At 33.1% G+C, this 25,293-nt stretch overlaps 4 protein-coding genes across 5 annotated transcripts; 3 read left to right on the top strand and 1 right to left on the bottom strand.

The window, feature by feature from the left end:
* Nucleotides 1-9,308: 9,308 nt before the first annotated feature.
* On the top strand, nt 9,309-16,603 carry LOC9329687 (serine/threonine-protein phosphatase 6 regulatory subunit 2). 2 transcript variants are annotated; one of them, XM_021011184.1, is made up of 20 exons: nt 9,309-9,353; nt 9,507-9,608; nt 10,305-10,408; nt 10,761-10,847; nt 10,968-11,043; nt 11,140-11,214; nt 11,327-11,380; nt 11,736-11,795; nt 12,170-12,286; nt 12,432-12,526; nt 12,631-12,830; nt 13,004-13,101; nt 13,204-13,307; nt 13,391-13,559; nt 13,634-13,762; nt 14,097-14,179; nt 14,502-14,643; nt 15,206-15,235; nt 15,457-15,539; nt 15,647-16,603. In XM_021011184.1, exons 2-20 carry the CDS (start codon nt 9,570-9,572, stop codon nt 16,374-16,376), a joined length of 2,475 nt encoding a protein of 824 aa, XP_020866843.1. In that variant the 5' UTR covers nt 9,309-9,353; nt 9,507-9,569; the 3' UTR covers nt 16,377-16,603. The 2 variants fall into 2 exon arrangements, with proteins under 2 accessions (XP_020866843.1, XP_002890872.2); XM_002890826.2 differs by having other exon boundaries at nt 9,314-9,608; nt 15,469-15,539.
* Nucleotides 16,604-17,234: 631 nt separating this feature from the next.
* Nucleotides 17,235-18,270, top strand: LOC9326935 (protein transport protein SEC31). The gene has a single exon (XM_021011186.1). It carries the CDS (start codon nt 17,400-17,402, stop codon nt 18,072-18,074), a length of 675 nt encoding a protein of 224 aa, XP_020866845.1. The 5' UTR covers nt 17,235-17,399; the 3' UTR covers nt 18,075-18,270.
* Nucleotides 18,271-18,943: 673 nt separating this feature from the next.
* Nucleotides 18,944-20,739, bottom strand: LOC9326936. Its single transcript, XM_021011187.1, has 5 exons — nt 20,624-20,739; nt 20,237-20,326; nt 19,866-20,023; nt 19,573-19,648; nt 18,944-19,328 (listed from the first exon to the last, which is right to left on the bottom strand). Exons 2-5 carry the CDS (start codon nt 20,322-20,324, stop codon nt 19,147-19,149), a joined length of 504 nt encoding a protein of 167 aa, XP_020866846.1. The 5' UTR covers nt 20,325-20,326; nt 20,624-20,739; the 3' UTR covers nt 18,944-19,146.
* Nucleotides 20,740-20,811: 72 nt separating this feature from the next.
* On the top strand, nt 20,812-23,084 carry LOC9329688 (DNA-damage-repair/toleration protein DRT111, chloroplastic). Its single transcript, XM_021011185.1, has 2 exons — nt 20,812-21,792; nt 22,614-23,084. Exons 1-2 carry the CDS (start codon nt 20,929-20,931, stop codon nt 22,905-22,907), a joined length of 1,158 nt encoding a protein of 385 aa, XP_020866844.1. The 5' UTR covers nt 20,812-20,928; the 3' UTR covers nt 22,908-23,084.
* Nucleotides 23,085-25,293: the final 2,209 nt, after the last annotated feature.

A 25,293-nucleotide genomic window follows, 5' to 3' on the forward strand; every position in this document is an offset into this window, starting at 1 on the left:
TTTCTATGTGCGAAAGGATTATAGAGATTTTGGTTTTGCTTAACAATGTCTTTTTATAAATATTATTAGATTTTACATTGTAGACTTGTAGTTTATTCAAAGTTTAAGAAGTTTTACCTACTTTATGATCATCAATAAAAAAAGGTTCTTACACTCTATATTTCTATAAGAAGAGGCTATAAAACGCACAACATTGACATTGTAAAGAGCCGGTGTTAAGAAAGCGATAGACATAAACACATGCGCAATGTAAGTAAGTGGTTACACACAATAATTCTTGCAAATTACTCCACTCAGATATGAATACAACTAGAAACTCAAATTTTCCATTTAATGATAGCAGATAAATTTTGGTTACTTCTAAATGTTGTTAATATTGGTCAGGGCCGGCCCAAACTATTTGAGTGCCTAAACTTATCACAACAAAACTTATCACATTATTTTCGTACGTAAAATTGTGTTCATTTTTAATATAGTGAATTTATATCATCAACTGAATTTTAATAAATTAATAAAGATTGATTCAACTTTAATAAATACAATTAAATGAAGCTAGAAAAAAAATGTTTTCCCGGTGCATGCACCGGGTATACCACTAGTTATATATATTTTAGAATAAAGTTTTGATATATTATAATAATAAGTGGAAAAATATTAAAAAAAATTCAGTCCATATATATAATACTCCCTCTGTTCCAAATTATAAGATGCTTTTGTTAAAAACACAAAGATTAAGAAGTAATAAATGTTTATTTATTTATAAAAATTTAACCAATAGAAAAAATGACAGCAGAATTCAAAAGGTCATAAATAAACTAAATAAACATAAATTATGCATAAAAATCTGAAAAAATCTTATATTGTGGAACAAGAAAAAAAGGCTTAAACATCCTCTAATTTGGAACAGAGGGAGTATTATAATGAATATATTTTCCTTTTTTTATATAATATTCAATTATGAATAACTTTTTAAGATATAAAACAGAAAACTTTTATTTTAAATTAATATTATTTGAACAATGAGTTAATATATGTTAACAACCACCACAAAATGAGCTTGCATATAATTCAGTTAGATGAAAAATTAAAATATCATAAATGAATCGCATCTAAAACATAGATTATTTTGAATTAGTTAAGGAAGTTAGCTATTATTTTGAAATAATTTAGGAATTTTCTTTTTCATTTTGTAATTCTTTGGTTGTTGAAATAGAGATTTGTTTGAGTTAATTACAGAATTTAACAATTATTTGCATAATTGAATATGAACAAATTCAACCCGTCGATGGAGTCTATATTTTCATTTTAGAATTCCAATGAAAATATTGCGTGCACAATCCATGATTCGTTATTTTTAAAATTACTTGCAGAAATCAAATTTTCAAATATTTAGAGGTGTCAAACCTTTTTTAAGATATCTCATCATATAATCTTAATATGTCGTTTCTTATAAGGATCATAACTCTTTCTATAATATAATATAACACATTATATTTAACCGGCGTCTGCTATAAATATTTTAATACATCCGTTTTAAAATATCAAATTATAGTATTTGTAATTTTTATCTTTTTAATCTATTAAATATTTATGATATTATTAAAAACAATTAAATATTTTAAAATGTTCCAAATTAAATATTTAAAATTTTATTGTACTATATCAAATTATAAATATTCAAGTATTGATGATATTATTTAAAAATATCAAGTAAAACTATTTTAAATGCTCCAAATTAAAATATTAAAATTTTTATTGTAGTATATAGAATGTTATTTCAAAATAATAAATGTATAAAATCGAATATAAATATTCAAATTCTGACCCGTTACTCAGTCAGAATTTTTGTTGAATTTATTTTTTTATAAAAGAAATATATTACTCTAATCTGAATTTTTGACTCGTTTCATAGATTGAACAATTTATATTCGTTTTTAAAAATTCAAATCGTGGTATATGCGGAAAAAAATCTACTTTTTAATATTGTATGGATGATATGATGATTTATTTGTTTCACAAAAATAGAATCATATAAAGATGAGAGGTGAAGTATAATGATTGCTAACAAATTAATATGGTAATTTAGATATCAAATCTTATATGTTCATTTTGATTGGTCATTTTAAAAAAAAATGTATTTTCCTTTTTATTTTAATTAAATTAATTAAATCATTCGAATTAGTATTTGACTTCTTTATCCATAATGAGATGAATTAATTTACTCTTTAAAATTTTATTTCTAATGGCATTCTAATGTAATAACTTACAAAAAGTAAGGTTATTGACTTATTTCTATTATGTACTCCCGAATAATAGTATAGGATGTGGTGATATAATAAATTTTCAAGGATCAGTTTCAGCCAGAGAATATATTTCTCTTTTCAATATCAGGATAACTCTGGAAGAAGCTGCGAAAGGGAATCTCCAAACTTAAAATGCCAATCAATTTGTTGGATTTGATTAGCATAATGTATATAATATGCATGACCACCTTCACCTAATCGTTCTCTTCCATTGTCTTTTAGAACTATACCTAAGTGTTTGTTAAGACAATGGTAGTTGAGGATTAGTTTTCCAGAAGCACACAGAATCAATAAATTGCTTGCCAAAAACACTCGACTAATCTACTTAGCAAACGGGATCCAAAAGCTTTTCGATTATCTGCATCATATTACATCCAATGAAATCTAGTGCATATACTACCATACACTAACACATCAAGTGGACAAATCAATATTGATTAGACTGTTATTCTTTTACTTTTAAAATTTCTTTACTTTCAAAAAATTTAGACAAGAAAACAAAAACACTCAAAATATGAGCAACACTAAAAACTATACATGATCCTAAGATAACAAACCAGATTTTGTCAAACTCTTATACTAAGATCCTTCAAGGTATACAGAAAAACACAACATAAAGAGGCAATACTTCCAACGTTGTCGGTGAGATGTGGAAGCAACATTCCTCTGCAAGTCCGTATCGGCGCCTACACTCTTCATCGTCAACAATTCCTTTGAGCATAATTTTTCTTATGTATTTTCTTTCTAAATTGTATTAGAAAATGTAAAAGGGTTGAACATCACGCGACAGACTTTATGGAGCAAAAATGATTTCAATTCTGTAAACCTTTGATCTCTAAATGATTTGTTCTTTTACCTTTTTTTTTTATTTGTTCTTTTATCATTTCTTATATGTTAACAATAAAGGATTCTGCAAAAAAAAAAAAAAAATCTCCAAGTCACTTGTACTAAAACTGCATTTTAACATTCTAATACGACAACATTTTTTCTCCACTAAACAAACAAAAGGAAAAGCAAAGAAAAAAAATTCTATTACTATTGTTCTTGAATAAGATTTGATGCATCCATATATATGGTGTTTCAAGCTTTGTACTACAAATTATCGTATCATTATGTGATATACTGTATTTTAAGCGGCTAATTAGATAAAAATTGGATATATGATGTTCCAACGTTCTGAAGATATATATATATGGCTCCTATGTTATATACTATGAACTTTTTAAAACAATTCCATAAACAAAATGGTATGTTTTGTTTTGTCTTTTCTAGAAAATAATTAAAACTACGTCGTTTGATTAGTTTTTTCCAAATTTTGTTTTTAAAAACAACAATATTTTGCAATTTAGTAATTAGTTAATTATTCTAAAACTTTTAAATATTGATTTAAAAGCTGATTTCAACCAATTATACACATAATAAGAATAAATTATTTGTCATTTTATTTGGGGATTCATATTTTTTTCATTTTGTAACTGGAATCACTTTTTTAACTATGTCATTTAATTATTTTCTTCTTTATATTAAAAGAGAGTTTTTTTTGTTGATATGTTAACATCGTATATAAATACGTTAACATCATGGGTTAAGCTTTAACTACAGTTAGCCATTCCGTTACCAACGTTACCCGCCGTTAACTCGGGCGTACGATTTTACCAATTTTTTAAAAACGAAGGTTTTAAAAGACAACCGAAATTAAATTAGGTATTTTTATTCCAAATTTAAAACTACACGTATTAAACGGCCAAAAAAAATAGATGGCGGTTTTTTCGAGTTTTTTCCCGATCTTTTATTTGTTTGTCTAGTATTTGTGTTTAACCAAAGTCATATCGTCTCGTATACACAAGTACAGTTGGAGAGATCAAATTTTCTTATGTTTATGATCAAATTATTTTACAAATTACAAGTCACATGACCAATAACTTATCACATAAATTTCTTTTTAATAGAAAATTGTTTTATTGTTCTCTAAACTATTAACATTCTCGAGTCATATGAACTGCGTAAGACCAATATAAATAAACCCTTTGCATAAACAAGTTATTGATCAACTTACTTGAAAGTTGATTCTTTCATAGTCTTCACTTATCCAACAAAACAAATACTTTTTTCATTTTTTGTGTAAAAAATATGGATCATCTTCTTGACTTCATGATAAGTTATGGAATCTTCGCAACGGTCTTTAAATTCAAAATTCTATTCTGATTCTTCATTTATCGTCTATAGCAGCTATCCTTCGGATTCATTACTGATAAATTTTTTGATTATGAGACCAATTGGTAAATATGGTCTTAAAGACTTTAGGGACTTAATTTTTTTTTTTAAATGTCAATAGTTGAATTTTTTTGGTGAAAAATAAATACTCCCTTTGTTTTCCAAAGATTGATTTTCTGAATTTTGCACATAGATTAAGACAGAATGATTGTTTCATTTTAGTACTTATTTGTCTACTTTTTTTTGTTTTCCAACACTACCAACATTCTTTTTGTTGTTGCAGGCATCCAGAAAACAGTATGTGCATGTAAAAAGGAATGATATGTGCTGAAATTTTCCGAATAAAATGATAGTAGTAGATATCATTATTTTTATTTTATTTTTGACCAACAAACTCTCTCCCATATATTGGCTCTTATTAGTATACCTCTTGCTTCCATCCCATATTAACTCCTTGAGGAGTTTCTAGTTCGAGAATCTCTTTGTGCCTTATCAACTCATTGCCTCTAATCAACTTTTTAATGGATTTATACCTCCATTTTGCAAGGGGCTGATTATGTATATCTCTATTCGAGCGATTGTTTCTCAATCGAAGTCTGGTCACATAGTACCAATAGTGTATTGGTGGAAAGAACTTCTGAAATCGATGGTCTTTATTTTTTGGATAGTCTTAAGCTCTTAATAGAGATCGAACGGAAGAACCAAATTGCCTTCGAAGTTCGCATTGTTGACATAAGACCTCAGAAAATCTTCTAGTAACTCTATTTTCGATACTGAAAATTTGATACCTCTAGTGGCTAGACTGTCCATAACTATCAAGTCATATTTCTCAGATCTTTTGCTAGCAGATAATATTGAAACAATCACAATCAAATCCAATTCAGACAAATTATGTGCAAATGAAACATACCTCCATTTGTAATTTGATTCCATTGCTTTTCAATTTAAATAACGAGAATGCATAATCAAACAGTTATAACTTTGTTAAAATAGGTTATAATCTTATTTGTTTCGTTGAGTTTTGAGGTTGTATGCTAAAAAATTATTTTGCCAACATTTCATTAAAACTTGAAAAGATGGAACGAAGACCATAAGGTCTATGGGAACATATATATGATGTGCAAACTATGTGTTTTATCTTATCATTTTATGGCGGTATATACCTTTAAGAGGTCGATTGCATATATACAATCAAATGTTCTAAACAAAGCAATATTATTTGATCTTTTTTTCTAATAAAGCTATCATAGCTAAGCTATGTTATTTGATTAGTTTTTTTTTTCTAATAAAGCTATTATAGCTTACCTATATTATTTGATTAGTTTTTTTTCTAATTAAGCTATCATAGCTTACCTATTTTATTTGATTAGTTTTTAAAAAATAATTTTAAGACGATAATATTTTGCAGTTTAATAATTAGTTCATTACCTAAAAACTTTTTAGTGTTGATTTAAATTTGATTTCTAACCAATTTGTACAATTAGACAAATAATAGAAATGTGATCATTTGTCATTAAATTTTCTTCATTATTTTTTTTGGTCAATTTTTTTTTTCATTATATATGTTACTGAAAACAATTTTTTAACTATATCATTTCACTATTTGTGTTAAAACTATTACATTCTCACCAAAAAAAAAAAAAAACTATTACATTAGTTTAGTATACTTAATTGAGACTATTAAAATATTTTTTGGTATTCATAATCATAGTTATTGACTAATATGCAATATGCTATTATTAGATAATTTTATTTTGTTGTTTGTACCATGACATTTGTGATTAAGATAAAAAAAAATAGAGAGCAAGGTTCCTAATCTTATGTCACGCACGCACTCACGCTATTCTTTTAAAATCTTCTTGTCCGTCTGGTTAATGTCTAGTTTTTAAACACGTTTTAGTTAATATATCACAGTATAAAAATTATATTAGTACTAAGACGTGTTTAAATTTTATGAGTATAGATAACACAAAAGATTTATGAGTTTAGATCAACTACAGTGTAATTATCCTATGTCTCAACTCTCAACTCTCGACTATAAAAGAGTTCACTAATGGACTATCTCAAAAGTGGAGAAATAATGATCCGGAAATTTTTTAAGATGACATCGACGACCAAATATCACATATCACAAATGCATATACGATTAAAGGGTGACAAAATGGTTAACTCAACTCAACTCAACTCATTATCCAATAAATTTAGAGTTAAATGAATTCATGAATTGATTCATTTAGCAACTCATTGAATCAATTCATGAACTCATTTAATTTGATGGGTTAAATGGTTAAATAAGTTTACCTATTAATATAATAAATAATTAACATAAAATAGTAATTATAATATTAATATTAATAATAATAATAATAATCATCATCATCACTATTATTTAGCGGGAAAATTGCGAATTTACGTTTTAGCGGAAAAATTATGGATTTACATTTTTTGGCGAAAAAATTGCAGATTTGTTGTTTTTTGGTTAAAAATTGTGAATCTATGTTTTTGGCGGGAAAATTGCACATTCTCGTTTTTGGTTAAAAATTGGGAATCTTTTTTAGCGAAAAAATTGCGAATTTATGTTTTTGACGAAAAAATTATGAATTTAAGTTTTTGGCGGAAAAATTATGTATTCACATTTTTGGCGAGAAAATTAAGGATTCACATTTTATGGCGTAAAAATCATGGGTTTATGATGATGATAGCATCATGATTATATTAAACTCTAGAAATTCAATGAAGCCATATTCGGGAGATTGATTATATTTAATCGGTTTAGAGATTTTGGTTTTGGTTTAGAGATTTGAGTTTGTTTGATTTAATTTAACAAAAATTGATAAGTTTCAACTCATTAGGGTTCATGGGTTGAGTTGAGTTGACTCATGAATCTTTACCCATTTTGACACTCCTATGTATGATACATGAGTGTTGTGGGAAAAAGATATTTTTATACCCGTACAATCTGCATAGTGTTTTCCGACATGAACAAATATGTAGGATTAATTCATATCCAAACCCTAAAAAAAATAAAATTTCATACCTAAACTTTATATTTATTGCCTAATTCGAAATCATAATTAACAGATGTTAGTAAACCGTTACATTTGCTGAATTAAATGACACATATTTAATGATGTGGTTTAAAACGACCTCATTTTAAACGTTGGAGTTGAAGTTTTTATCAAAATTTAGTTATAATCAGGTCTCAGACCCACGACGTTTCACGATAGTTGTCGATCAAATGGTAATGGGATGCGTAAATGAATGGAACGTCGTGGGTTCGCGACCCCATTTTTGTAAAATAAATTTAAATTTTTAACTCTAACGCTTAAAATGACATCGTTTAAAGTAGGCCTGGGCATTCGGGTACCCGTTCGGGTTCGGTTCTTTTTTTTCGGGTATCGGGTCTATTCGGGTAGGGGGTCAAGACCCATTCGGGTATTCTAAAAATTTGGTTCGGGTTCGGTTCGGGTTCGGGTCGGTTCGGGTATTTTAATAAAAAAAAGCAAAATACCCGAAAATAACCAAAAATATCCGAAATATTTTCGGGTTCGGGTCGGGTTCGGGATTTTAACTCATATATACCCAAATCTAACCGAATACTCGATTTATCGAAAATACAATGGTTACTCTTTACCCAAATATAACCAAAAATATCTAAAATACCTAATATATTCGGATTTATGATTGTAATTTTAGGTATTTCGGGTATTATAAATATAAATATAACTAATATTTATAGGTGTATATTTGTATTCGGGTACATTCGGGTATTGGATTCGGTTCGGGTTCGGTTCGGATTTTTTTCGGGTAAGAGGTTAGGACCCATTCGGGTATTTTTAAAAATCGGGTTCGGGTTCGGTTCGGGTATTGTTCGGATTTTTTGGTTCGGGTATTCGGTTCCGGATATTTTGCCCAGGCCTAGTTTAAAGCCATAACATCAAACACGTATCATTTAACATCAAGCCGTAATGGTTGACTAATACCCGTTAATTACGACTCTAAATTAGATACTAAAATTCAGATATAAAATTTAAATTTTTTTGAAGTTTAGGTATAATTAACCCTATGTATTTATTCATGTAAAAAAAAAAACACTTTTGCGGATTATAAAGGTAAGAAAATACCCTTTTCCCAAAAATTGTATTTAACAACCTGTACCAAACTAATACGGCATTTGTCAAATAAGCTCCAAACCACTTGTGATTTACTTAACTCTCTTAGTTTAATGTCTCGTATTCAACATTCCACCAACAATTTAATCAACAAAAATATTGTAAAACTAGTAATGGTTGTAAAATAAAAATGCCAATAAATATGGTATCTTTTTTTCTATTTTGTCAAGATAGTAATGTGGTCTGTTTATAATACAAATTTGGATGTATAATAAATATTTTCTCTCACAACTAACACGTTGAATATCGACCACTACTTGGTACGGAAATCGCAAAAATAAATTAATTTGGGGCTTTTTTTAAAAGAAAATCTTTATTTTTATTATTTATTTTATACTCCCTCTATTTCACAAAGAGTGTCATTTTAGAGTTTTGCACACATATTAAGAAAACATTAAATTTTTTGTTTTTTCTAAACAAAAACATCATTAACTATATACCTAAACATAATCTGCCCAATAGTAAAACAATATGCAGAATACTAATAGTCATAAAACATAAAAAAAATCATTAAATTTTGCATTGAAAACCTAAAACGACGTGAAACAAAAATAAAACCTTAAAACGACATTCTTTATGAAACGGAGGGAGTATATTTCTTTAATTTTTGTTTTTGTGTCTTCCTTCTATCTCTAAAGAAGCACTACCCCTCCCGCAATTGAAGGTTCTCTTCGTCGCTCACATCCCATCTCTTTCGATCTCAGATTCCAATTCCTGCGAATTTTTTCTTCCCATAGAGATTACAGATTCTAGGGTTTCGATAGCTTCTTTCCAATCCAGTTTTCTTCTTTTATCTCTGGGACGAAATTTCCCTTAGGGTTTCGAAGATCCGAATCTGTGGACGGAGGCAATTCGACGTTTTTTTCTTTGAGCTGCAAAGATGTTCTGGCGAATGGCGGGATTGTCAACGGCGTCTGCCGTGAGTTTCTCTTCTCCCTCACCTTTTCTTTAAACGATCGTGTGTGAAATATATGTGAGGATAAGGCACTTCATTGAGATGAGAGCTTTCGCTGTTTGTTTGAATCCTGGACACGTTTCTTATTGATGGATTTAGCTATTAGGGGTTGTTTGAGGTTTCATTTCTGGGGATTTTGGCAGCTTCCTCTGTTTCTTTACACGAATATGTTGGAAGGTGAAGGGATTATACATTTAGAACAGTAATGAAGTGTCTTCTTGACGATATATGAACACTTTCTTGCTGGAAGTGGGAGATTATCCCTTGTTGTCCAAGGCATTGGTTGTTTTTGTGGTCTGCATTTCATAGACAAGGGAGGTGAATGTTGAGTGACGAGAACTTTTTTTATGTGATTAGAGAATGTTTTTAAATTGATGGAAATCCTCATTCCTCACCAATACTCTAGTGATAACCCATAACCATCAAAATATGCATGGGTCTGTGTTATTGAAATGATACTGAATACATTAGTAGAGGGTGAGGAGGTAAACACTAATTTTGGGTTCTTTCTGGTGTTTCCTAGGGGATAGTTTTGTGGAGTTTCATCTAACTTGTGTGTATCTCATATATTGGGACTTCATTCATATTCTACAATATTTTGCTGGCTGCTTGCTATTCATAGTCTTATGTGCTTTCTGAAATTTCGAATTTTGTTTGCAGGTTGAAGCAATTTTGGATAAAGATAGTTTCACATTAGAGGACCTTCTTGACGAGGATGAAATTATTCAAGAATGCAAAGCCCTGAACGGACGACTCTTAAATTTGTATGCTCTGTAACCACATTTTCTTACCATTTCATGCTTCATTACCTTTTTGGAAGAGGAAAAGAAATGCAATTGTTTATGTGGAAAGGGTGGAAGTGACAATGCATTGGCTTTGGGTGTTGGATATATTACCTGACAATGCTGTCACTTATTTTGATGTCCACCTCAATAGCTTGGCTAATTATATATACAACCACTAAAACATTTCTACTTTCACACATTAATTTATGACATATGCCAGTTCTTTTTTTGCATCACATATGATATTACAGATCTCCTGTCTTAAATTATATTCACTTGCGCTGGCAATGCTCACTCGTTCTTGACCACTGGATTTTTTTTTTTTTTTCAGCTTGAGAGAAAGAGTGCAAGTGGAACAACTTATTAGGTACATAATAGAGGAGCCTCTTGAGGATGTGGAAAAGAAGCGAACATTCAAGTAAGTGTCATAAATGATCCAAATAGAATCATTAGAAAAAGAAAAAAAAATCGAAATTATTTATTGTTTTTTTATTATTGTATTTGATGAATAAACAATCAATATTCTTTTCTGTTGTAGGTTTCCTTTCGTTGCCTGTGAAATTTTCACATGTGAGATTGAAATGATACTGAAAACACTAGTTGAGGATGAGGAGGTATGCATTAACTCTGTTACTTTCTTCTATACTTATATTTTGTTAATGGTTAAGGATTTCGTGTTTCTTACCTCTTGTGATCTCTTCTTTCTGCAGTTGATGCTATTGCTGTTTTCGTTCTTAGAAGCTAAAGAAACCCATAACTCATTGCTTGCCGGGTACTTCAGTAAGGTATTTAGCACTCAACAATTTTTTATTGTCAGAAAACTGAGGACTTTCGCTTGCTTTTATAGAGCTCTATAGAGTTTATTCGACGTATACTCTCTTACATCTTCTATTACAGGTTGTCATTTGTCTGCTGGTGCGGAAGACGATCCCTTTCATGCAATTTATAAAAGTAAGTTGGTTCTGTTTCCTAGATTAAGATTTTCGTTTAAGAATGACTTGAACTTAGCTAGAATTAGTTTTTTTTTCTTATCTTTGTAGAGATTATTGAACCATTAGCTAGGTGCTTTCTTTTACACTGTGGATCTTCTGTGTAACGTGAGATAATGCTGTTAAATAGTCAGAGATATTGATGAAGATCTGTATTGCTATTTGATTATTGAAATAGCTTTTTACTAATCAACAATATTCCCTGTTGATCAAATTTTGATAATTGGTACACAATTGTTTTAAATACCATTGAACCATCTGAAAATTCATATTAAAGTTTCACATTATGATTGACCTTGGCTTTCTTGTGCTACCAGGATCATCAAGAAATACTGAAGCAGCTTGTTGATTTGATTGGTATTACATCTATAATGGAGGTGGGTTTACTTTTTTATATGTGTTATTGGAACTCCTGATCTAGGCTCTTTGTTTATCACACATCTACTTGAGAACATACTGAATAGTTTGAGATTAATGTCATGTTTCCCCCTCCTTCAAAGAACTTATGATTCTTGTTACGACAACAATAGTAACAGACCCCGTAATGATGATGAGAAAAATAATAACTACCTCTGATATTGCTCTCATCAATGTCATGGTGGGTATTATTGTTACACAAGGAACTTTTTTAATTATTATTGTCTGTAAACAATGGTCGTAATTCTTATAGGAGATACTGAGAGGTGGTAGAATATTAAATTTTCTTTAAAATACTTGTTCCCTAGACTCTAACATATTGCTTGGTGCTCAGGTTTTAAAACGTCTGGTTGGTACTGATGAGCACCTATATTCAAACTACACAAGTGCAATGCAGTGGGTAGAGGATACAGATGTGTTAGAGATGATTGTGGACAAGTTTGGCTCCTCGGTAAGTTTCATTCAGTTGCATGGATAACTTTTCTTTCAATATGGGCTAGTCTTATGGTCTCTCCTCCTTTATTTCAGATTTATTCTATCATCCCAGGCGTTGCTATCTACTGATATCCCAGATAATTTTTTGTTATGATTTGTAGGATTCTCCCGAGGTACATGCCAATGCAGCTGAAATTCTTTGTACTGTAGCAAGATACGCACCCCCTGGTCTTGCTACAAAACTTTCTAGCCCCAGGTAAATTGTTCTCAGCCTTGGCTATTGTTTCCATTAAGTCATTATTACTGTTGAAAATTTCTAATTAATTGACATTGCTTTGATTCCTGTACAATTTTATGCAGTTGTACTGGAAGGTTGTTAAAACATACTTTAGAAGATTCACGGCCTAAGTCTGTTTTGGTTAATTCATTATCTGTATGCATATCTCTGCTGGATCCTAAGAGGTTTACATTGGGGACTTATCATATATATGGCCGTCAATTAACCCATGGAAGCATGGTAACTAATCCTGAGACAGTGGAGGGAATGCTTGGAAGCCTAGGTGAGAAAATACAGTATGATTATTAAATGTTCATATGTAGTTTTGCTTGGGTGTTGTTGTGTGTTGACTTCTCGAATGCTATATTCCCTATTGTGAGGGATGTAGTTGGGTTGGGAATGGAAAACTATTGGGTTTTTTTTTGTGGGATAACTAATTATGCGTTTATTGTGCAGGTGATTTACTTATGCTTTTGAATGTTTCATCTGCTGAGGATGTTTTGTTGACAACGTATGGCAAGTTGCAACCACCTCTTGGAAAACACAGATTAAAGGTACTTTTGTGCTCTCATTTGTATGATTTGTTATCTAATTATAATGTATCTCTCTCTGCTATGTTTTATAATTTAAAATTTGAATTTGTTTCTTTTTCCTAGATTGTAGAGTTTATTTCAGTCTTACTCACTGTCGGAAGTGAAGCAGCAGAGAAGGAAGTAATTCGACTTGGAGCGGTGAAAAGAGTGTTGGACTTGTTCTTCGAGTAAGTGGGAATTGGGAAATTTCATTTCCTTAGTTGATGATATGCAGACTGCCATGCTAAATTGTGATGCAATTGTGTCTCAGGTATCCCTACAACAATTTTTTGCATCACCATGTGGAGAATGTAATTCTCTCATGTTTGGAGAGCAAAAACTCTCAACTTGTTGACCATCTTTTCAGTGAGTGCAATCTTATTGGGAGTATACTAGAGGCGGAAAAAGACTTCACATTAACTGCTAGTGATTCTGATAAGGTGAAGATACTTAATTGCTCATGTCTGGGGTTGGCATCATTATTTATTAACTTGGTTTACATGTGATGTATCAGCTTCAGCCGACAGTCCCTGCAGAGGGTAGAAAGCCACTCAGGATTGGAAACATTGGTCATATGACTCGTATCTCGAACAAACTTCTTCAGCTAGCTAATAGCAATGTCGAAATTCAGTCACATTTGCAGGTATACCACAATTCGGTCTTATGACACACATCCATGTACTCATGTAGATATGAAACAGAACTGGTTCATTTATTGGGCTTGAAAATATTCAATATAATTAAATATAGTTGCAATTCCTAGTTTTCTTGAGTTTTGGATGAGAGTATGGTATTTCTTTACATTTTCTGTATAAATGTTATAGATTAGATGGTCAAAAATAATTTTCTCAGGGCTTTATCCCTGTTTGACTTCTCCCAAAGATATTTCCTTGATAGCTTGTTTGCGTGTGAAATATTGACAGGGGTTCTAGCCATCATATCTTGAATTTTTTTTTTTTTGCTACATTTTTTACCAGGAAAATAGCAAATGGGTGGACTGGCAGACAGATGTATTGTCAAAGCGTAATACATTGGAAAATGTCTACTCTTGGGCCTGCGGGTATGCATTTTTACTCTTATAGGGAGTTTTTCTAGACTTAAAGAAACCTTGTGACACCCGCTTCTGTTTTCAAATAATTATCAAAGGCCTTAAAAAGTATTTTTCATATAAAATTTCGTCACATTTGTGTAATTTTCTTTTGATTTAATAGCAATCAAGATATATGATAAGTTAAATGTGATTGCACGTTCCCACTTGGTGGTAATAAGAGCTTGCTTTTGGGAAGTTCTTTATGGGGGTGATGAATTTTATTTACGAGAGGCAGTAGTGATGGTTGGTGTAGTGTATAGATTAATTCTTTTTCTGATATTGTTCTTAACAGGAGGCCAACTTCACTCCATGATCGTAGTAGAGATAGTGATGATGATGATTACCACGATAGAGATTATGATGTGGCAGCCCTAGCAAACAATTTGAGCCAGGCCTTTCGGTATGGAATTTACAGCAATGATGACATGGATGAGGTGATGTTCTCGTGTTTCCTTGTCATAGCTGCTACGTGTGATCTTTTCTTTGGATTATTATTGTCAAAGATTCTGGCCGCATATTTTCAATAAGTTTTGGAATGTCATGGGTATAATGGGTATAGACTGTTTAGTCAAAGGAGGAAATTGATTCAGGAATTTGTAGGAATTCATTTTAATTAACGTTGGCCTATAATCCTGTAATAGATAGGTCCTGAAATACATATTGAAATCTGATGCAATACTGTCTAAAGTTTTGCTAATGTATCGGTATTGGACCACTGGAGTGGATCCAGTTACCAATCTCTGTATTTGGTGGATGGCTAAACCGTCATTTCTTTCTTCAATCATTATGCTTGGTTGACCTCTGGATAGCTATAGCATCGAGGGGTTTCCGACCATCTTCTCTACCTTTATTATTTTTAACTATAGCCTAGAAGTAGCTTGGATAAAGTCGGTTTATCTGAGCAACTAAATTCTGTCAGAGCTTTTGATTTCATTGCATTCTTTTCCTCATAACACATTTGTTCTACCATTAACATATGTAATTTATCCATTGCAGGCCCAAGGCTCTATGGAACGTGATGATGAGGTATTGTTAGTCTTTATTTCCTCATCTTTACGAATTGAGACTTGACTTTCATTTGTGGAAAAAGTAGGAACAAATTTTTAACTTCTTTCCTTTCCTCCTTTCTGTGCTATTTATTGCTGGAGAACTCGCTCAAATTTCTTTTGCGGCTCCTGTGCCTATTTTTCTAAGCAGCCAATATGGATGTTTAGTGATATATATGGTAGATATGAAAATCTATGAAGTCTATGTTGCAGGATGTCTACTTTGATGATGAATCTGCAGAAGTCGTCATATCTTCCTTGCGCCTTGGAGATGATCAGGAGAGGTAATGGGTTCAACTTTTGTTTTTTTGGTAGAAATTAATCCGTTGATTCACATCATATGGTTGATGCGGTCCCTTAACTTACGAAGTATAATATGGTGTCTTTGCAGCGATTCTCTCTTCACAAATTCAAACTGGTTTGCATTCGATGATGATAAAGCTGCAAATGAGCGCTCAATGAGCTCAGCTGCTTCCCCTTCACCCAATGCTGATGGAGATGGTGACGATGATGATGTCGTCATAGGCGAAGCCGATGAATTCAACGACACTGCAGCTTCTTCCCCACCTGGTGATATGGAAACAGAAGATTCTACATCAAAGCATCCTTCTGAAAATCCGAGTGAACCAGAACCTGAAAAATCACCTGCTTGGGTTGAGTGGAGAGAGACCTCTGAGTCCACTGCACCTTCTTCCAACCCAGATGAAACTACCATATTGTCCAATGGTGATGTTCAGATTGAGAAAGAGGATAATGATGATGATGATACCGATAACAAAAGTGCAGTGAAAACACCAGGTGTATCTGGCGATGAAACCACAGAGAAGTTACCAGATGAGAGTGGTGTTGAACCCACTGAGAGCTCATCAAAAGCGAGTGGCATTGAACCCACTGAGATTTCGCCCAAAGCTAGTGGCATTGAACCCACGGAGAGGTCACCTAAAGCGAGTGGAGCTGAAGTAACTGAGAACTTGAGAGATTCTGATCCTGCTGAATCGCATGCAGATGCGAAAAGCTCTGAACCTGAAAGCCCCCATGAGACAAAAGAAACAGAGGTTGCAGCAGAAGCAGATACCAAAGAGAAAGAAGAAGCTGTGAAGGAACCAGAGAAGGTAGTGTGAGCTTTTTACTTAATCGGGGGTCTCTTTGACTGATAAAACAAAATTTCTTCTGGTTTAGTTTGATTAAGGGCTTCGTCTGTTTTGGGTACAATTTATTATTCTTTTTTTCTTTTCCTTGTTTGTTTACTTGATTGTATCATCTCCAAATCCGGTATTTTTTATTCAACATTATTGTCGTCCAAAATGTTAGTAGCTTTTCATATCTATCAGTATAATCTTTTACCTCAGCTAGACTCATCAAGTGTCTTGTAAAGTTGCTGCTATTAATTCTTCACTTGTTCCTTCTTTGATGCTTCTGTCGTGTAGAAATCGATTCTGTAATCGCAACAAGAGCCCTTTCGAGTCTCGATCTAGACATTGTATATTTCGGAGATCTTCATACCAAAACTCAAAAGAATAGAGAGCTTGGTCTAGAAGAAAAATCAGGCACAAAAATTTGCATCATGAAAAGCTCTCAGAATCTTTACTTGTGAGTTTGGATATTGGCGTTGGCAAATCTCCATTGTGGAGAATTGAAATACTAAGGCAGATTTCCTCTGCTTTTCATTATCCTCCAGAATCAAGATATGAAAACTAACCGTAACATCTACGCCAATAAATGTATCATTACCTTAACCTATTAATGGAAAATTCTGCTAAATATGGAAGGTTTATGGATTCTCCCTTGCATATAAAGATTTAACGTTGCCTATGTACAATTTTCTTTTTCTCCATCGAGTTACACAGTTTAGGGTTTTCTTCTTCTTCTTTTCACCAAGCTTCCTTCAATGGCGAACCCAAACCAATCCGTCCGGGTACTTCTTCCCGTCTCTCAATCTATATATCTCTCTCTATTTTCAATTGCTAATGATTCTGTGTATATATTTACAGACTTGCATACTAAAAGTCGATCTAAAGTGTTGCACCGGTTGCCAAAAAAAAGCAAGCATGAAATTGCGGAGAATCTCTGGTAAAAGAATTCAAAACTTTTAATTGCGTGACTCATAAGTCTTTAAACATGAGATTTCTAATACTTTGTTTCCAATGGAAATAGGTGTCGACGAAGTGGAGTATAACAGCGAAAAACGGCTCATGACAGTCACAGGTGACGTAGAACCGATGGCTCTGGTTCGTAAACTTACTAAATATCGCATAAAAACAGAGCTTTTCTCAGTCAAGTACCAGCTTGATGATGATGATCTAAACAGTGATGATGAAGACGGCACTTCTTCTGACTCTACTAGTTCATATTATGATCCTAAACCCATGGAACGTGAATTCCAAGAGAAGATGATGCAGCAGAAGAAGAAGACTGGGCTACTAACCTCTTTTTTAGGAGGGTGTTGCAGCAGTAAATCAAACGTTGTTCAGCCTTTACCGATGCGAAACCGAAACTGGCATGTCCCATCAAAGTTTGAGAATGGTCCTCCTGTTTTTGGCCTTCCTTTTGGCAATTCTACTACATCATCGCAGTTGCGGCCTCCGCATCCAATGATGCCCTATCCACCAACGATGCAACCAATGATGCAGCAACAACCACCACCTATGATGATGCAGCAACAACCACCACCTATGATGCAGCAACAAGCACAAGTTCCAATGACGGGAGTTTCAATGCCACCTAATGTTAACATGTTCCAGCCAGCACCCCAGCCTTATTTTATGTCAAAGCTCAAGATGAACCCTAAGTTGCATTACACGGAGGAGAAGAAGAAGTGACTCGAACCGCTTTGATTTTATTTCCCACCTAAGCTACTTGTTTTGTTGATGATGTCTCTGATACATATACTAAGCAAAAGAATTGTTTTTAAGTGTTGTCTCTTTTGCCAATTGCCGGTAATGAACATTTTCTCAAGTCTGGCAAACTTTTAAAACAAAAGAAGAAGAGTAAATTTCTAAGTCCTTCAAGTGTGATTCTCTGTAGGGGTGTCAAAATGGGTAACCCGACCCGACCCAAACTCATATGGGTTCGAGTGTTTAATGGACGGGTTTGACCCGACCCATATATTTATATGGGTTGAATTTACATACCCAAACCCATTATTGTAGAAATCCATTGGCTTAATGGGTTATATGGGTACCCATATATATGTATAATAAAATATATAAATAATAAAAATCCAAAAAAATAACATAAAATTGTAAACCAACAAAAGTTTTTAAATAATAAATTAAAAAAATCTAGTTATTTTACTTTTTACTTTACATATATTTTACATATATTTTACTTTTTACTTTTAATAATAAATAAATTAAAATAATATTATACATATATTTTACTTTTTACTTTTATTTTTAGGTAAAATGTAAACTTTAATAGTTATTTTAGATATTTTACATATATTTATATAAATTTTACATAATATATCAATATAGATATATATAAATTTTACTTTTTAGTTTTGGTTATGAAACTCATGGGTAACCCATGACCCTAATGGATTTTACCCATTAAACCCATAACCCTAATAAAGTAACTCATTTATATATATGGGTAAAAAAATTCTACTCAAACCCACTAAAATCATGGACGGGTTCGGGTAACCCATGGGTATTAACCCATTTTGACACCCCTAATTCTCTGCATCTCCCAAACCTGGTTCCATAAACATTTTTGGATAAGATGAGCTTTGTTTGTGTCACAGAACAAGAATCTTATTCCATAACCCAACTGAGAAAACATAAGATCTGTGCCTATTGCTAGTACTAGAATATATTGTCTCTGATACACGATTTCTTTTGGCGAATACTTGTCTTGAGATTTGTGTGTTGTGTATCATCTTTTCCCCCTTTAATGGTTGTTTTCATGTTCGCCCTCCAAATCTTTCAAGTATCCCATGAACAAAAGAAACCCGAAGAGGAAGAATCCACCTGAAGAGCTCCCTCCACCACCTCCGCCACCACCACCCCCACCATCATCTCGAGGCGGGAATCCGTTTCCACCGTCATCAAGCTTTGGTGATTTCTCTTTTCCTGATATTTAAGCAAAGGCTAAAAATTAAATTCTGAATATACAAACTAGAATAGACCAGTCCTACAAGAATAAGAACCATAGCAAACCACAAATTGAGATCAAAATAACTGTTTGAACTTAGCTAGGAATCTAACAGATCATATGGTTTTAAGCCCCTCTTGTTTGCCAGAAACGCAAAACAGTTTTCTCAACATGACTATGCACATCAATAGAGTCAACAAAGAGAAAGATGCAACAATTTACCATGAGTAGGAACTTGGGTGATTGTTGGTGATTGCCGCGTAACGGTCTGTGTTTGCCCTTGACTGCATTTTGAATTCTGCAGGAAATAAATCAGAATAAGTAAACAGCTACCGTTTCAGAGACATCTAGGAAGAGAAAACCGGAAAATAAACTATTGGCTATAAGAGCGAAAGGATCTTGTTCATAAAACAAGAAAATGGTGTATGAGGACATGCAAATCATGAAGCTAACACAACAGCTAAAGAGTTAAAACACTTAAAACTTAAGATTGCAAAGTCACGTATAGAACCTACCAGAGCAGAGTTACACGCAAAGACAGATCGTTTATCCTTAGAGACAACAACTGATTGCACTGGGCGCGTTCCAAGAGCCTGGAGAGAAGGAAATTTACTCTGGCTCGACCGCTGACGTTGCATAGAAACGCTTGTAGGAGAACGCCTATGAGAGTTTCCTATCACAGACAATAAGTAGAAGAAGAGCTTTAGACTTCATTGTTTATTCATGATAACCAAGAAACAATGCTACAACACTAGCCACTAGGTGATGATAAAAAAGTAAAAGAACAAAACTTCAATCCTCCGACATCAATAACAACAACTCTAGTTTCTTCAATTTCAGACATCAATAACAACTTCAACGCCAAGAAGAAGAAGAAGAAAGATACCATTAGTCGTAAAATGATGAATTCCACGAGGAGCGAGGTACACCGATGGTTGTGTACCAATACACAATGATGGATTCATTACCGGCATAACTACAATAAACAACAATCAACCAAAAATATTCAATCTTTATCCAAATTTCACAACCCAGGGGAAAACAAACGAATCAATTTCTCATAAATCGAATAGAGAAATTATGGACTCTACGGATTCATCAATTTTGAAATTTCCGGAAAAAAAAAAAAAAACCCATAAAGATTTGGATCAAAAGCAGGTAGATTTTTTGTCGAGAAAAATCTGGGATTTGGTTGCTCCTCGAAGTTTCTCGATCATAGAAGACGAAACGCAAATAGTATAGCAGCATAAAAGATTAGGAACGAGAATCGCACCTGAAGACTTTTCTAGGGTTTATGTAAAATTCTCTCGCACAAATCAATTTAAGAACGTTGGCTTCTATTGCAAGAATTATAAATAAATAGCCAACATATTTCTCCTTTGTTAGTCGGTTTTTTTTTTTATTTTTCTTATTTTTTATGAATTTTATGAAAATCGAAAAAAACATAGTAACTTTTATTTATTTGGTCTTTATTTTCGGAAGGCTGATCGGAAAACCCTAATTTGAGCAGATCTTTCCATTGAAAGCGAACCGTGAATCAGAAGCTGAGAGAGGAAATTTTCTTACCAACGGCGAAAAATGCTTGGTGGATTATACGGAGATCTTCCTCCACCGTCCGATGATGAGAAACCCAGCGGTAACTCCTCCTCCGTCTGGTCAAGCAGTACCAAAATGGCTCCACCTACGCTTCGCAAACCACCTGCTTTTGCTCCGCCGCAAACAATCCTTAGACCTCAGAACAAACCAAAACCTATCGTGTCCTCGCAGTACAAGCCTCCTCCTCCTTCTTCTACTAATTCATCGCAATCGGTGCTTACTCCGGCGAACGAATCAGCACCTTCGCATCAGCCAGCATTAGTTGCATCGGTGATTGAAGAGTACGATCCAGCGAGACCTAACGATTACGAGGAGTATAAAAGGGAGCAGAAGAGGAAAGCTATGGAAGCTGAGATGAAGCGAGAGCTTGATAAGAGAAGGCAAGAGGAAGAGGAAAGAGAGAAGAGAGAAAGAGAAGAGAGGGACAAGGAAAGAGAGAGAGATAACAGTGATCCGTCTCGATTGAATATCTCCGGTGAGGAAGCGTGGAAGAGACGCGCTGCTATGAGTGGTGGTGGAAGTGGTGGGAAGCGGAGATCTTCGTCTCCGCCGGGGAATGTTGATGGGTTTAGTATCGGGAAATCGGAGACGAGTGGGTTAGGAGTTGGAGCAGGTGGGCAGATGACAGCTGCTCAGAGGATGATGGCGAAGATGGGATGGAAACAAGGACAAGGGCTTGGGAAATCAGAGCAAGGGATTACCACGCCGTTGATGGCTAAGAAGACTGATCGTAGAGCTGGTGTGATTGTGAATGCTAGTGAGAATAAATCTTCTTCGGCGGAGAAGAAGGTTAAGAGTGTTAATATCAATGGTGAACCAACCAGGGTTTTGCTTCTTAGAAACATGGTATGCGTTTCAGTAACATCTCAGCTGATACATTTTTGCTACAATGATTTAGAACGGTCTGTTAGAATGATATTGTTGTATTCCAGCATTTGATGTGGTCTTAGTTTGAAAATAGTTACTGCTAGTTGTTAGAATCATGATATATTAATGAACCTAAACCTTTACTTGATCTTCCGGGGATTGAATTTGAGGGCGTATTGGAATACTGTTGAAAAAGATGTCTGTGTGGAAATGGAATTGAGTAATGGGATGCCATGGGAAAGTAGGAGCTTTTGTGATTATGTTGATTCTTTCAAGCTAGCTTGAATTTTAAAAGCTTTGGCACTTTTGTGATGGTAATTCTTTGTTGGTGAAGTTTGTAGCTTTTAGTGTTACTTATGTTAGTGAAAATTAGCCTACTAAAATGCTGGATTGTTATAGAATTTACAGTGTCTTGGAACCGTTTAAGTTACAGTATCTTCCCCTCAAATAGTCAAATAAGCATCTGGAACCTGAGCCTTTAAACTTTGGATTGCCAAATACTAGAGAGTTGACAAATGAATCCTGAGGAGTTGGCATATGATGATGTAATTATGGTTCTTGGATTACTGTATTAACTCAGATGATCTATTATTTCTGATTTGTGAGCATTTCTTGACTAATGTGTGATAGAATTATAGGTATGTGAATGCATCTTCATATCGCTTGTCATAATGTTGGCATCACTCATGTGATTCTGATTGTTGTTCATCATAACAAGTACTTGTTGCAAAGATCGTATTTTTCTTTTCTCGTGTATTACACTCTGATTGACCCATCAAATCTTTTTTCTGCGCCTGAAGGTTGGACCAGGAGAAGTAGATGATGAGCTAGAAGACGAGGTGGGAGGCGAGTGTGGCAAATACGGTACAGTCACTCGTGTACTGATATTCGAGATCACTGAACCGAACTTCCCTGTACACGAAGCAGTAAGAATCTTTGTTCAGTTTTCAAGACCCGAGGAAACAACTAAAGCCCTTGTAGACCTCGATGGGCGATACTTTGGAGGAAGAACCGTACGTGCAACATTCTATGATGAGGAGAAATTCAGTAAGAACGAGTTGGCTCCAGTTCCAGGTGAAATCCCTGGCTATTAACAAATCCTAAGACAAAAAAATGAAACTGCATCCTGTATAAGATTCTTGTTAGAGAAAGAAACCATAGATGATGTTTTAAAAACATTTGTAGAGTACTTAGAAAACTCTTGGGATTCTGTTTATTGTTGTTCAAAATAGCTTCATAAGGATCAAGAAATGTTCCTGTTTTTTTTGTCATGGTTGGATTTTGCATATGAATTAGTCACAATCAAGTACATTTCTTCGACTATGTAGTAAGTAGTAACTGTAGGCAAGAATTCGAGTTTTGACTGACATCACGCGACAATACTAACCAAAAAAAGACTTAAGTGGGCCGAGGGGTACACGTTTCTTGTTAGTAGAAGTTGGGCTACTAGGCCCAAAATCGTTGATTTCAATCATTTCAGGACACAGAAATGTACAAACTTTTAACGAGATGAGAAATATATATTGTTGTTGGAAAGAACTCATGCGTATGGAATATTTTAAATTACATAAATAAAAACGTCTAGACATATTTTAATTTCATTTTGTTAATTGTAAAATTAGTAATGATCATCATTTTTATTGGCATCTAATTTCTCAAACACTAACTGTATGAGAAGTAATTTTTTTTTTTATCAAATATGAGAAGAAATATTTATGTATCTTAAATGTTGAAAAATAAACCTTGTAAGTTAACAAAATATATATCGGTCAACATAAACGCTTATAAGAGTTAAAATTTACCATTACTCAAAACAAAAATCGAAATCATTGTACTGGTTAATTTGTCAATGTTACAATATGTACCGCTTAGAAAAGGTAAAACGACAATGTATCATTAACCTCCAGGAAACGGAGCACCGTATCATGAAAAATCAAAAGTATTGCTTGTTTTGGTGCTGCACAAAATTCAATGTGCTAAAGCTCTCAATCATGAAACCTACATTTACATTTTCAACATCAAAATATACTTTAATTCAAAGTTCAAATTTATGAATAATTTTGGACCTATATTAGACCCCTCGTGCATTTACACACTTTCAAAGTCACTATCTTGATATCTTCCCTTAATAATTACAACAACTACCAGAAAACAAAAACAAAAATGCAAATGAACCAGAGCACTGATAAAAACTATTCAGAAACATGAAATGAAATTGAATGGGTCAAGTAAACTAAAAGAAATTAAATGGGTCAAACTGACATTTTAGCCAATAAGATATCACTGCATTACCCAACAGTTTTTGTTACTGCTTACCAAAAAAAATACGAAAATGCTGAAATAGTGTTACCCTAGTCTCAACTCAACACTCTGGAGTATTAAATTTCTTTTAGTTTATTTCTTCCGAGTTCTGAGTATTGTGAATATAACAAAAAGAAAAGAGAAAAGAAAAAGGAGAGAAAAAGACAAAAGACAAAACACAAAAGACATTACAAGAAAATTATAGTAGATCCTGTAGGGTTCTGTTTTATACTTGTATGCATAATTGCACTTATTAAACTATATAGCTATCTATTATTCCCTAATTTCGATTTACATAAAAACGCCATATTCTTCATGACCGGTTCAATCGTATCGAAGTCGAACTAATAAATTACAAGTCTTCACCTATAAAATAAACAACACATGTTATGAGTTCGGTGAGTATGTGGCTTATTTTATGTCGAATTATAGTGAAGTATATACTACTACATAATAACAACATTGTTTTGAAATAATACAAATTTAATTGTAAAAAGAAACAACCCAAATTAGCTCATATAGGCTTTCCACGAGAGTTTAAATACGCAACCACAGAGGACAGAGCGAAATTCAATAAATACGGAATTTGGGAAAAAACAAAACATAGGCAGATGCATACATGTATGTATATTTGTGCTCTAGTGTCATACCTAGTGAGTCCAAGTAGTGACCAAGACAAAACTATGCATGCATGCATGTGGCAGCCATGTGCATATGAGTTGTATACTACTATACTTGTATGTACATGCAACATGCTCATGCAACGCTGGATTACGTATATGTAGGGATATTGGATGTTGGTAATCTTAAAGTTTCTAGATTTATAGGTTTTCTAGATTTTAAATTTTGAGTCAGTTTCTAATTATTCGTTTATTTAAAATCTATTTTGTTTAAGTATAGAAAACCAGATTTCCATATCCCAATTTGTGCCATTCGTTTTGTAAAACAAAAAACAAACGACTTTTTGGCCCCAAAAAAAAACGACTTTAAAAAGTTCACGTCAGTAAGTAATGTTTGATAAAGCTTCCCATCGGATATACAATTGTATTTAAAATTATAATCAAACAAATTTTAAAATGCCGTTCACAAATTCAATAAATTCAATTAGTATATGGTTTCGGTTTTTGGGTGACTGAACCTTCACTTCTTTAGTATCAACTAGCAACAAGAAAGAAAAAA

Source organism: Arabidopsis lyrata (assembly GCF_000004255.2).
Source record: "Arabidopsis lyrata subsp. lyrata unplaced genomic scaffold ARALYscaffold_1, whole genome shotgun sequence".
Taxonomy (NCBI): Eukaryota; Viridiplantae; Streptophyta; class Magnoliopsida; order Brassicales; family Brassicaceae; genus Arabidopsis; species Arabidopsis lyrata.

Coding starts and splice junctions, on each gene's coding strand:
- LOC9329687 (XM_021011184.1), top strand. CDS start 9,570: ATGTTCTGGCGAATGGCGGGATTGTCAACGGCGTCTGCC. Junction 11,381..11,735: donor CTTTCATGCAATTTATAAAA/GTAAGTTGGTTC, acceptor TTGTGCTACCAG/GATCATCAAGAAATACTGAA. Junction 13,308..13,390: donor GTGTTGGACTTGTTCTTCGA/GTAAGTGGGAAT, acceptor ATTGTGTCTCAG/GTATCCCTACAACAATTTTT.
- LOC9326935 (XM_021011186.1), top strand. CDS start 17,400: ATGGAAATAGGTGTCGACGAAGTGGAGTATAACAGCGAAAAACGGCTC.
- LOC9326936 (XM_021011187.1), bottom strand. CDS start 20,324: ATGCCGGTAATGAATCCATCATTGTGTATTGGTACACAACCATCGGTG. Junction 19,649..19,865: donor TTGCGTGTAACTCTGCTCTG/GTAGGTTCTATA, acceptor TATTTCCTGCAG/AATTCAAAATGCAGTCAAGG. Junction 19,329..19,572: donor CACCCAAGTTCCTACTCATG/GTAAATTGTTGC, acceptor CTTAAATATCAG/GAAAAGAGAAATCACCAAAG.
- LOC9329688 (XM_021011185.1), top strand. CDS start 20,929: ATGCTTGGTGGATTATACGGAGATCTTCCTCCACCGTCCGATGATGAG. Junction 21,793..22,613: donor TTTTGCTTCTTAGAAACATG/GTATGCGTTTCA, acceptor CTGCGCCTGAAG/GTTGGACCAGGAGAAGTAGA.